The following is a 13,267-nucleotide window of genomic DNA, read 5'->3' on the forward strand; positions in this document are numbered from 1 at the left end:
GTCAAATTCCTAAGAGTAATGAAGGCACACAATCATGGGGGGGGAAAAGGTGGCCAGGTCGTCTCACCCTGCTCACTTTGCTCAGAACCGCCTCTCCAAGATGAACCCGTGCCATGCCAGGATCAGGAGGACTTGAAAGTTTGATCTCTCCCATCCAAGAAAGAACCCCATCCCCCTACAGCAGCCCTCCAGGCGACTGACTATCAGCCCTGGGCAGAAGCTCAGTCAACACTGAGCATCCAAGATGTTAAAAGGGTTAAAACATGGGTCCTGATAGTAGTAGCACCTTTCCTTCTGTGCTTTAAATGATCCGTATGATGAAAGTTCAAGACCATTTCTTTTACACAGAAGCCCAGGTGCTCTGACAGCCAGGCCCCCAACAGCAGGTGAAGAGCACAGCTGTGGCCGCTGCAGCCCCTTCTTGCCAACCCTCTAGGTGTCTCCTCCTCCCGGCCTGCCCCTGTTCATGTGGACTGAATCATGATAAAACGATGCGTGTACCTTTGTGAAGTTCCAGCGCTGGATGAAGTGACGTGCCACGTCACGAGCCGCCTTCCCATGGACCACAGAGGCGATATCATGCCATGGCATCCGGGGGGTGGAGTACCTGTCAATGAAATCTGCCCAGGTGCACCAGGCAAAGATCACTGTTAACTTCTGTGCCAGAGACAGAAGCCATCTGAACCCGGAGCTGAGCCCAGCAAAGGAAACGTGGTAATGTCCACGATGTGCATATTCCTTGGCTTGGGTGGAACAATACCTCCATAACCAAGTGAAATGCAGACCTCATGTTGCGATCATCTCCATGCACCTCCCAAATATGTTTTCATTTCACTCAGTGTTAGACAATCACCAGACAAGGGAAGATGTGAGTTGGTACAAATTATCTAAGGCTGTGTACTCGTATTACATTTTTCTTTTTTATCTTGTTGAAATAATGCCTGGCTACGTATGCAGTGCCATCTCTATTTCCCCTTAGACACACAAGCACAGTGCTAACCTAACATGTGTCACTTTAACGATGAAGAATGACGATGAGCAGAAGGCGAGATGATCAAAGGGAAGGTACCATCTTTTGGAGAATGACAGATTATTACCCTCAAAATGTGCCTATATACAACCTGGAGGTTTCAAACAAGTAAGCTCTATTTTATGTTTTTTTTCTTACTATAACTATAAGCAGTCCTTCATTATATGACTGAATCAGTCTCCAAAGTTTTACCAAATATTCAAGGGAAAACCAGACATTAGATCATGCTCTCGCGTACTTGCCGAGATGTTGACAAGTAAGCAGACAGAACATAAGCAGCCACCCACCACAGCAGTACTCACCAGCAAAGGGTTTGTCGAGTTGAACCCAGTCTTTGAAGACGAAGTTGCAGTAGTCCTTTCCATGCCAGAAGCGGGTTTCCCCGTGGAGCTCTCCCACACCCGTCTGCAGACTGCGGATGGAGTCGGTGTCTGTGAACATGGCAAGACCCGCTCAGAGACTGTGGTTCAGGTGGGCTCCAGGGCGGAGGCTCAACTCTCATTTATGAAACACCTAGACTTAACTTTCCTTCTTAAGATTCCTAACTAGGGAAGTATACGTCTCGTCCATCTGAGGCTGTGGGCTGACAGGGTGTTATAGCCCTTAAGGTTATTAATAGTGGGCAGCTGGGGCTATAACCAGGTTTGCCATCTGGCAGTGAAATGTAATGTTCTTGGGTTTACTGTCCACCAGAGCACTGGAAGAAAGGGTCACAGGGCTAACTGTGAGTAAGGAGCTTACGAGGAGGAACCCTGAGAGAGGAGGAAAGCCCTGGCTCAGGTAGGGAAACGTGAGATGCTGTGGATATTAAGAAGTCATGCCCTTTTCTTTCCTCAGTCAATATGGCAGACACCTAATGTGTCACTGATGTCTTCTGCATCTCAAAAGGCAAGAACATCAAATTTGCAAACAGCCCACATTTCAGCCCTGGAATTAACCAGCTAAATGACACTGAACTTCACCACTTTGGTCAGAAGTCCTTCATGTGTAACATGAAGAATTTGGCCTAGATGACATCTAAGATCTTTCGGGCTCCAACATTCTATATCCCTGAAATCATAAACGACAACCATAAAAATCACAACAGAGAGAAGCTTATGACTATACATGCACAAAGGCAGCCATCTACTGCGACATTTCACAAAGAGCTTTGCCAGGACAATTTTACTCGGGGATAAATATGTTTACTTAAATTGTTTGTATGTTTATGGGCTATATTGACCATAGAGACAACTCAAGCAGGAAGACTAGCAGAACTACAAAACACAGAGGCAACACTTCGCACAAAAGAAACACTTAGCAAATAGACACTGGATGTAAAAATGTTCTTTGAGTGAATAAATAATACCACGTACAGTAGCCAGTGAGAGACATGAACTGGTCCCCCTACCATCATACTGTCCCAGAACCGTCTTTCTAAAATGCAGACTCCTTGCTTAAAAGCCTCCTGCGAGGGGATCAAATCCTAAGGCCTTAGCGTGCAGGGAAGTCTCTTCCCACACTGGGGCCAGTCTCCCTCTCTCTGGTCTTTGCTTTTCCCCGTACAGCTGAGGCCCCACGCGCATCACATTCCTCACGGCGTTTTGACAGGCCCACTCCGTCATGTCTCTGTACAGCTGGCACATTATTCCTTCTTCCTGGAATGCTCTTCCCTCATTCTCAGCCTGACCTCATCATCCTTCAAGAGCCACAGAGCTGTCACATGCCCCAGAGACCCCCCCTCCCCCAGATCCTAGTAGGGACAGGCAATTACTTGCTGTGCTGCAGAACCATTAATATTTGCACTCGCAGGGCCTTCTGTAATGCAATTGGGTAAGGATGCTCCCTCCCTGCCCCCCACTCGTCTAGAAGCTCCTCGGGTGGGGAGGGCCTTCCTTCACTGCCTGGGGTAGCTCCTGGCACTCAGTAGGCAATCCATAAGTATTTGCAGAGCAAAAGTTTTTAAGGAATCACCCCACACACTGCTAATATTCTATCTCAAACAGAATAATTAACCTTCAAAGGTTATCAAAATATCCTATAAAAGAAAAATGTCTTCAAGTGGTAAAGATCAACAAAACTGAATAATGTTAAAAATAGAATTCTATTGATTTCTCCCAATGATTTATGTTCCTGCTCTCTATGAGAGGCCAAAGTACTGCCAGGTCTGTTTGCTCACCTACAGGTTCTTTATAGAAAACACAGCACTTTGTAGAAAGAAAAGATAATGAGAGAGAGAGAGAGGGAGGGAGAGAGGGAGGGAGGGAGGGAGAAAGACAGGAAGGAAGGAGAAGGAAGGGAAGAAGGGTGGGAAGAGAGGAGGGAGGGAGGAAGGGAGAGAGATAAAGAAGAAAAATGTCAAATTTTAAAAAAACACTTGCAAATAAAATCTGTTATCAGTTGAGAAACTCTAAGCTAAAGTTTTACATATATACACCTACACTTGTTTAAAAATTAACTTTCATCTAACAACCAGTTATTATAAGGAAAACAAATGCAAGAAAATCCTTAGTCTCCAAAAATTGTCTTGGTGCTAACTGAATTCAAACTACTTATCATTCAGATTTGTTTTTGTTTTCAGTCATGGCCTAAATGATTCCAAATTAATCAGGGTCCTCTTAGAACAAATGAACTATTAAGGCAAAAGCGCCAAATACTCTCGTTACTGTGATTAGAGCTCAGAATTGCATGAGCATCGATGAACAGGAAGGCAGGGCTCTCTACACCAGCAATGCTCCCCTTAGGGGTTCTCATTAGTCTGTATCTGGCTCCCAACTGATTTCATAATTGCACTCACCTTGCCTTTCAGCACAGGTTTTTCATGCCAGTTCTCTGCAATCCTCATCCATCAGTGCCTCAGACTCTGGCTGCCAAGGTTCAGGGAAAGGAAGTCTTCCTGCCTCTCATCCAGTGTTTTCTGGCTTTGCCACGCCCCACCCCTACCCCCCTTTTTCTCTCATCTCTTGGCTTCCAGGCCACATTCCCCTACCATTACTCCAGCCCACCCTCCTGATCTTTCCCAGCTCCTCCTCCCAGATAAGGTTTTCCCACATTCTCCTAAATGTACCCTCCAGCCCCGCTTCTCTTCCAGGCTGCAGAGCTACAGCTCACTTCCAGTGCCTCACTTGACCTTGTCTACCTAGTTGTCTCCCCAGACCTTTGAAATCACACGTGACACTGGAATTGTGATCATCCCCATGAAACCAAGTCCTCCCTCAAGATTTCTGTTTTCTGCTCATAGTTACATTCAAACCCCAGAATCACTTTTGGCTCCTCTCTCTTCTTTACTGTCTTCTCCATCCACCTTCCCATCACCACTTCCCAAATTAAAATTCTCCGGATTCCTCCTTTGGAAAAAGTTTGTCCTATTCACTTCATTCTTGGGCCCACTGGAGCAAGCTAGTCAGACTCCCGTTGTCTCCAGCATGACTCGGTAAAACACCACCTTTATCTCCCCCACACCCCCACTGCCCATCCCCTCCATTCCCCATCCCCTCCAAAACCTATGTCTGAAATACATACTTTTGACAGCTCCCATATCTGTCTTAAGGAATAACATCTACCTGAAATGCCTGTTTTTCTCCCTTCATAGTCTCTACCTACTGAATGTCTACCTATATTCAAGGCCAATTCCAAAGCATGTCCTCAATGAGTTATAGTTTTTTAAAAAAATCTTTTGGTTTTTGAAACTTTGGATTTTGGAATTGTGGGACAATTTTTGTCCATAAGGGCATCTCCCCCTGATGAATTATTCAGGCACTAGGTTAGTGAAATATTTAAACTGAAGCTTACCTATTAGATAGTAAGCTCTTTAGCAGCAGAAAATACGTCTCATACATCTATATCGATGTATCCCTAAGAGCAGAGTCTGAAACAACCCTCTATTGACTATCCCCTGTGATTAGATATCTGCATTTGAAACGTGGACACAAAAGCAGCCACACACGAACCGTGACAAGCTGAGAGGAGGACTGCCTGGTGGCCTTACAAACTCAGAGACCGAGAGTGACCACACCACCTGGTCTGAAATGAACACTTTCTAACTAAAAGCGAGTCATGCCGAGTAGTCACGTCCTAGGTCTGTATTTTCTTTGACAAAGGCCAATCTTTACCTTCACTGTGTCTGTCTGTGTCTTTTCGCATCTGTAACAACATACCTTTGGAACGTCAGAGGAATCTGCTTTTATACAGACCCCTCAGGGCACAGTGTCCCTGCCAGAGCACGAGACCACACACCATCTCTACAGGCTGTAAAGGATAATTAACTGTCCCATACCACCCATGGAAAAGACCTATCTGTTACTTCATTTCACTGTTCATCCAATCTGAGATTTCCCCACTTCGCTTTCTTTCACCTCCCTAATCTGTCATGGATGAACCATATGTAACTCTCCTTCTGCCTCCTCTTGCTTGTAATGTATAAATGACACGGCAGAACTGCCATTCTCTGGAACATTTCCTCAATCCATTGAGATTCTGCTTGCTGGCAACTGTTGTCAGTTTGGCTCAGATAAACTCATAAAAATTTTCTACAGGCTTGGATGTTTCTTATGTTGACAGAAACACCTGTCTCAATTTAATAGTGAAAATGATTTCCCCTCTCAGCCATCTATTTAATCCTGCTTAAAAGAAAAATCGTCAACAATCACTGAATAGGAGTGAAATTCAGTCCTTTTTAAACAACAAAGTGTCCATTGAAGGAATGTCAATTGGAAATTCTCCCTCTTGCACTATAATTTTGAAAGAAAAAATATCCTGAAGATGGCTCAGTGATTTTGAAAAAATATATATACATGAATCAACCACGGTCACCACACGCATTTAAGATCCACTGACTGTAGTGCAGTGTTTCTACTTAAAAGCTCACGGCCATCTTGCAGGCATACTCCAAGCGCCTCCCGTAACGTTCGCTGGGAGCCCAGTCCATCCCGGCCTTGGCCTTGTGTGTTTAAGGGAGCTGACGCTGCAGGAAGCTGCCGTGGTCCAGAGCCTCAGGGAAGCAAGTTATCGACTCAGCAAAACTCAGTTTCTAATTTTTAATAAGAATTACTCTATGCTTAATTTGGGTTTCATGTTCTATAAAACAGCCTAGGTTTAAGTCATTCTATGACTTAAATGTAGAGCTGTGCTCTTTAAACTCCATTTATTATAATAGTAAAAACTTACTTTTCTTTTTCAGTGAGGATTCACATGGAGCCCCAGTACACAGAACAATACAAGCAGGACTGTGCTGGTTGCATCAGGCACCACCAGAGGTGGGGGAGCCCGGGGTCCACCTGCTCAGTGTCCCCCTCAGAACCTTTGAGAAACACCAAGGGCCGAGGAAGAGGCTTTGCAAAGCCCTGCTCTAGAAGGACTCAACTACGCTTTGGCTCCCTTTTTACATAAAATCAGTTTTTATATTAAAAAAATTACATTTGTAATTTAGCATGGTTAATGGAAAGAGTCTTTCCCATCTCTCACATCCCCCCTGCAGCGTGTCAGCAAATGCCATAAGTTCCACCCCCAGATGTGGTGCTCACTGCCTGTCCAGTCACAACTCGCCACCCAGGTCTGCTCCGAAGAATGAGCCATAAAAATATGTCGGCCTTCGTTCATCCTTTGTTCGAGGCCTTCCGATGACTTTCCATTTCACTCCAAGTAAAAGCCAAAATCCTCACAAGGGCTGCAAGACCCTGTATGATCCACCCATCCGCTCTCTCCCAGTCCATGTCTGGAACACACTGATCCCATCTCCCCCACCTTCCCCCACCACTGCCCTTGCACTTGCTGTTCCTTCCAGCTGGGACCCCTCCCCCAGGACCTTCTCTCATCCTCATTCTTCTCTTCCTTTTGATCTCTGTGGAAAACTCACCTCATTAGGGAAGCACTTTCTGACCGCTGGATATAAAATAGGAACTCCTCCCCTGTCCATCCGCCCTTCCCTGTTCTATTCTGTTGTTCTCCATAATTCTTATCACCTGATATACTGTGTTTAATGAGCTATTTATATATACAATTCCCATCCTTAACCTCCCACTAGTTAACTGAATTCCATACGTTTTGTTCATGAGATCCCTAGTACCTAGAACAATGACTGGTATTTATAGGAGCTAAGTACTTATTTAATGAAACAAATGAACAATATTCCTTTATTTTTATATCCCCACTCACAGTTTTGAATGAGAGCACCATTCCCTCAAGGGGATGAAACACTCAGGACATCCTTCAGCATTCCCCACTCTTGGATATTTAGGTTGTCTACTTTTTCTTCCTTCATAAAACAATGCTGCACTGGATGTGTATCCCCTTTATCAGGGAGGAGGTTTCCCTCAGCACTTGGAAACCACCCACAGGGGTGTTCTCAGACCACACAGGTATCAGCTTGCTCAGCCTGCCCTGGGCCAGAGTTACGTAACGTACTCAGCATCTGGCTTGTAACTGCTTTTCCACTCGCCCCATCCTGCCGTCTGCAACACGGCCACTCAGGCGTAACTCAGGCCCCTCGATCTCAAGGTTCGGCAGCCACAGTCCTCCATCTCGTTTTTAACTTTAGTCCTAACGCAGCAAAGCCACACATGGAATTGCAAATCACTACCTGGACAGGTTTCCAACTCTTGATCTTTCATATCTGTCCCTGCAGTCACCCCTGACTTGGCTCTTTGGATTTCCCAGAGGCCCCCGCCCCTCCCCAACCTTGGGGCTTTGGAGCTCTGTCAAGCACGCGAATTACTGAGCGTCACCCCTGAGCCCACATACGCATCAAGTACTAGCTTTGTGCTAAATGAAATGTCTCCTCACATACAGTTTTCTCCATTTTAAATGTATATCAATGTTACTATTTACAATATCAGGTTTATATAACAATGACATTGGAGCTTTCATTCACTAACTACAATCAGTTTTAAAAACGCAGGGTCCCCAGACTACTAGATTCTGCCACCACAAGTGACTCCATCCAGCCATGTCAGCTGGGCTCTGGCTGTCATCTCCCGAACAGCACACTAGAACCAAAGGGCACGGTGCACCCTGCGTCTGTGCTGCCCCACAGCTCTGAACCACAGGTTCTGGGAAGCTGACGAACAGCAACTTCACTGCGCAAGTCACCTACCACCTCTGAAATGAGTCACCTCGTCTGCAGAGAGGAGCTGACTCTATTACTACCAAGCACCCCGAGTGCTCGGGGCAGTGACCCGCAGAGGGTCTGCACGCCATAAACACTAGCTTGAGATTTTTACGGTGGTTATTTATTATTATGACTACTAGTCCCTGTTCTGATCCACTGCCAATCCTCTTCATTCCCACCACCATAAATTAGCCTGATTAATTTAGTCCTTAAGTATGTGGTTCTTCTTACAAAAGGTTATCAAATTACAATTTCTAAAAATTCACCTTTAGAGTATAACACCTCCACTCAACGACCTTCAAGATTTGGAACTGAATAAAGGTCCAACTCCTTTATTTATGTTGGTGAGTCCAAATGTGACAGCTGAGTATCTTCCTAGTCTTATATCACAGACTGCATCTCACCTGAATGATGTATTTTCTAACACTTAGAAGCACTTGGCGCTTTCCCATTCCAGCACCTTTGCTCACCTCTTCTCCTTCACCTGCCATGGCTTCCTGTCCTCACCTATGCAATCGTAGTACTTCCAAACCTAAATCCAGCATCCCTTCCTCAAGAACACCTTTCTAGATCATCACAGAGAAGTTCTCCCACCTTCCACGGTACTTCTAAAACACCCCCGAACTGCAGGTGCATGTGCTGTACCCTTGTTAGGTTATGTTTTATCTCAGTGCTGGAGTGTAGGTTCTTGGGGAGTAGGGGTCTTGGGTACTTCCCCATGCTTTGCTCTCAATATACGTGGCATGAAAACTGTAGGAACAGAAAGACAATCCAGAAACACACTCGCTTTGCTCATGCAGCACAAGCTGAAGCCTAAGCAGGTTCCACTGCTTCGCGCGTCACTTACCCATGTCAGGTCTAGTGAGCCCTTGCTCAGAACCACTGGAAGAGCGAAAGAGTTTCAAGTGGGGCTTTAAACCATGGATTAAATTCTGACGACTTCTACAGTGATTACAATAACCTGGAGAAAGTTGAGAGTTCTTTTTTTTACAAAGATATAAATGTATATTGGGTTTTCTAAACCAGTAAGCAGGTTTGATCATTCTTAAAGCTAGGCAAGGCTATAAAATCAGTCACAAGTTCGGGGCAACAGAAAATTGCAGGGCTTTGAGACAGATTTAAAAGGAATAGTATATTAATAAGATGTAGAAAATCTGACATTTTGGGATAAACTTGATATATTTCAGGATGGAAAGAGAAAATTTCTTCTCTAAAAAATTTATAAAGTATCCCTATCACTTTTTTTTTCCTTTATAACTTGGCATTATTTTATAAAGCTGAGTCATTCTGCTACCATCAGAGGCATGAATTGTGGTTGTTATGACAACCTGTGTGAATAAAACAATAAGTCTGTCCTAAATAGAGGCCGGCAAAGCCATGAGATGTCATGGTGTTGAGCCAGGTGATCTAGTGACCTTTCAGCACAGATCAGTTTACTCCATTATGGAAAGACAGGCTCTAACATCAGGTCTACAGTGTCCCCTACGGGGGAACAGGGCATGGTCAAGACCAGCTCTAGCAGGGACGAAGACTTACTGGAGGCGCTGTCGATGCTGCTGATGCTGTCCGCGCTGTGCAGGTGCTGCCTGTGGAGCTGCCTGTAGAGGCTGAATTTGGAGAACTTTTTGGACTTTCCTATGCCTTTCAGTTTTGAATCCGTATCATCAACACTCTTCAGGATGGGCACATTTTTAGAATTATTTTTATCTTTGAGGCTTAAGGACTCCATAGACCCTGTTGTTTCAGCCTGAGAAAATTATTAAGAAAAGATACTGCATCAGATACACTGCATTGTGGCCCTTTAATTCCATTCAGGTGAGGTGTGAAGTGGACACATGGTGAGAGCTTCTACGAGACACACAATAATGTGTGAGGTCAGCCACACGGCAGTGGAGATCCTTGGTAACTGTGTAAATACTACCAAAGGCATTCCAGGTGTTCCATTGTACTTCTTTCAGGTGAAATTCTTAAAATTTCATTCCAAGTAATCTTTTTATCACAAATACAATCACATAAGTTATATTCACTATTGAGTTACTGAACTTCTTCTTCTGCTAAACATTAAGTAAGCAATGCTTTTTCTGTCAATTATTCTCCCTATTACCAATTACTACATTTCTATCCCTTGCCCCCAAATCACCAACATATCCAGCAGTAAAACAGGATGGAGCCCATCAAATTTTTAAATAAGTGTACTGATATTTTGGCAACCACTTGAGTTGAAATCATAAATATATAGATATATTTTGGCAGCTCTTGGCTTGAAGGTAGTTTGAGAAGTTATCAAGCTCCTGCTTTCAAATAGAATTATCTATCCTATTTTCATATGCCTTTGAGTAGGAAGATTCCAAAAACATTGGCAGTTACTTATAGTAAGGCAACTTATTTAACTTAAAGCTCATTTGCCACACATTTTTGTTTATAAACTTTTTCCAACTAGTGAATAAATCCTTAACTTAAATGGGTAAAAAAAGGAGCTGACTGTGAGATCGCAAATGCTCCATTGAATCTGTTTTCTTTTCTTACAAGAGAAGGAACAGACTACGATGCAGAGTTACAGACCTGCCAGGTGGTATTTGAAATCAGGTCTGTCCACATCTGACTCAACATTCTTTACTCCTCTAGGGTTACACCACCGCTCATGCAGTCAGCCAGCCCATCACGCTCTAGTACATTTACACAAACTGTGTCCCTAGGATGCCATTCTGCACAGGTGAAATCACTTACTGTGAGGGCAGCCAGACACGGCCCCGTGGTGACGCGCTTCACACTGCCCACATCCGTGAGTCTGTGCTCGTTGTCATCCCACCTGCCATAGGCCAGGTCGATCCCACCCACGAAGGCCACCGACTGGTCGATAATGACAAGTTTCTCATGATGAGCCCACAGATACACACTGGACGACACATGGTCTGGGTGTCTCATCACCTGGACAGGAAAAAATACATATGGAAGGTGCTTTTTAAACGTCCCTTGTGCTATAATAAACTAGGTCTGTTTTCTCCCCCCAATAGCATTTTCTATCATTCAAATACCAAAATGGACTCTGTATACAACACAGATAATTCCCGAACTTCTAATTTTACTCCCAGTGTTTAACAGGGGAAGACTCCTAATAACTTTTTAAAACTCCCACTCTCACCCACACCACATTTAGGGCAGCTGCCATTTAGCTTGAAGTTTGGTCACATATTTCAATAAAAGTCAGCTCAATGAAATAGTTGGTTCCCTTTTCCCTCGAAAAGGATTATATCTGGTACTATTAAAAAACACTCTAAAATTTTAACTAACATCCATCTCTGGCAAAATTTTTATAACTATATTCATCTTCTGGCAGTCACTGAGTTGAAATAGTAAGCATATGATACAGATATTTTGGCAGCTCTTGATTTGAGAGTTACTTTGATGCTTCTTGCCTTGAATGATTGCATACTGACCTACCCTATCTCTGTAAGTCTTTAAGTAGAACTTTTCCAAAAGTTTGCAGAGCAATTTTTAAAACGACATTTTTAATTATAGTAAAATACACATAACACAAAATTCGCCATAGTAACTATTTTTAAATGTACAGTTCAGTGATATTAAGTTCATTTACACTGTGCAATCGTTACCACTACCCATCTCCACAACTCTTCCTTCTGCAAAACCAAGCCTCCGTACCCACTAAACATTAGCTCCCCACACCCTCTCCCCTCAAATGCTGGCAGCCGCCCTTCCGCTTTCTGTCTCTATGAATTTGATGACTATAGGCAATTCATATAAACGGGATCATACGATGTTTGTCTTATTGTTACTGGCTTTTTTCACTTAGAATAATGTCTTCAAGGTTCATCCATGTTTTAGCATATGTCAGAATTTCCTTCCTTCCTAAGACTGAATAATATTTCATTCTCTATACATATCAACACATTATTGGGAGTAGGATGTTAAAGTGTCCAACTATTACTGTAGAACTTTTCTATTTCACCCTTTAATTTTGTCAGTGTTTGCTGTATGTATTTTAGTGGTCATTATTAGTACAGAAATACTTATAATTGTCATATCATCTTTCTACTTTGAACCTTTCATTAATATATAATGTCCTTCTTTGTCTATTATTACCTTTTTTTGATTAAAAGTCTGTTTTGTCTTATATTAGTATTGCTGTTCCTGCTCTCTTTTGCTTACTATTGACATGGAATATCTTTTTTTTAGCCAAGTGAAATATACAATTTTAATATACTTTAAGCCTGCTGGAGATTTATTGATTCATTGTCTAGATATGTCTCAATGACTAGCCAATATCTATTCATAGGCTTTAGGTCCTTGTTAAAATAATGAATAGCTTTCTTCATATTGCTTCTTGTACTTATTCACTGTATTAGTCTTTCATACAAGGTGTTATGAGGATAAGCACGGTGCGCTCTGGAGGAGCTCTCCTTGTCGCCATCAGAGGTCAAGGGGTGCCGCACGGGGGTCATGTCTAGGAGGTCCCAGGCTTGTCTTATGAGGAGAGTGGAATCATGCCTCAAATCAAGCCTCAAATACTAAAACAGCCTCAGAAGTGTGCTTTTGACTAAAAGCAAGGGTAAGAGAAGTGGACATATCAACTGCTGACTCCGTCAATAGAAGTATAAAAAAAGTATAGTATTTTCTTCTATTTCTGAGGACACGATGCTCTTGATTCCAAATATACATTAAGTATTCTATACATTACCAAACTATACCTGAACACATATAGAGCAAACTATACCTGAAAAACTACAGAATAATAAATAAGAAACCTTGTTCCACAAGATGAACCCAAATACCTTTATGTTGGGGTGTAGATGCATTAAAGTCCTCTTGCTGTATTCACTGTTGATTCCAAGTGCAAGTTCCACCTCTTTGTAGAGCATTACGAAAATCCTCACCCCCTCTTGCTGCCACAAGAGAAAGCACAGGAAGAATGAGAATTTCTGCAGGTAAGTTATGGTTTTCTTTTTCTTCTTCCTTTCTATACATTGTGCTTCCTAAAAGTTCTTCTATAAACAAACATAATAAAATACTCACTAAACATAATACAAGGAAGTGAAACATAAATGTATATGTATTAAGGCACAAATCTCAAAAATAAAATTTATCTCCCTTCCATTCCTCCAACTTGACATGCCAAGACAGTGTCAATATTTGAT

General features: G+C 43.0%; 1 protein-coding gene across 5 annotated transcripts in view; it reads right to left on the reverse strand.

Moving 5' to 3' along the window:
- Nucleotides 1-13,267, reverse strand: part of PLD1 (phospholipase D1) — a 182,378-nt gene that overhangs the window by 61,671 nt on the left and 107,440 nt on the right. For 3 of the 5 annotated variants that reach the window (XM_036017693.1, XM_028504911.2, XM_036017692.1), the window contains exons 13-18: nucleotides 12,905-13,015; nucleotides 10,842-11,042; nucleotides 9,651-9,861; nucleotides 8,962-9,075; nucleotides 1,333-1,461; nucleotides 502-620 (exon numbers count right to left, since the gene is read on the reverse strand). In XM_036017693.1, coding sequence (XP_035873586.1) covers nucleotides 502-620; nucleotides 1,333-1,461; nucleotides 8,962-9,075; nucleotides 9,651-9,861; nucleotides 10,842-11,042; nucleotides 12,905-13,015 — 885 coding nt within the window. The remainder of the gene's footprint in view (nucleotides 1-501; nucleotides 621-1,332; nucleotides 1,462-8,961; nucleotides 9,076-9,650; nucleotides 9,862-10,841; nucleotides 11,043-12,904; nucleotides 13,016-13,267) is intronic. The other 2 variants (XM_036017694.1, XM_028504912.2) reach the window with 1 other exon arrangement.

Source organism: Phyllostomus discolor, chromosome 2, assembly GCF_004126475.2.
Source record: "Phyllostomus discolor isolate MPI-MPIP mPhyDis1 chromosome 2, mPhyDis1.pri.v3, whole genome shotgun sequence".
Classification (NCBI taxonomy): Eukaryota; Metazoa; Chordata; class Mammalia; order Chiroptera; family Phyllostomidae; genus Phyllostomus; species Phyllostomus discolor.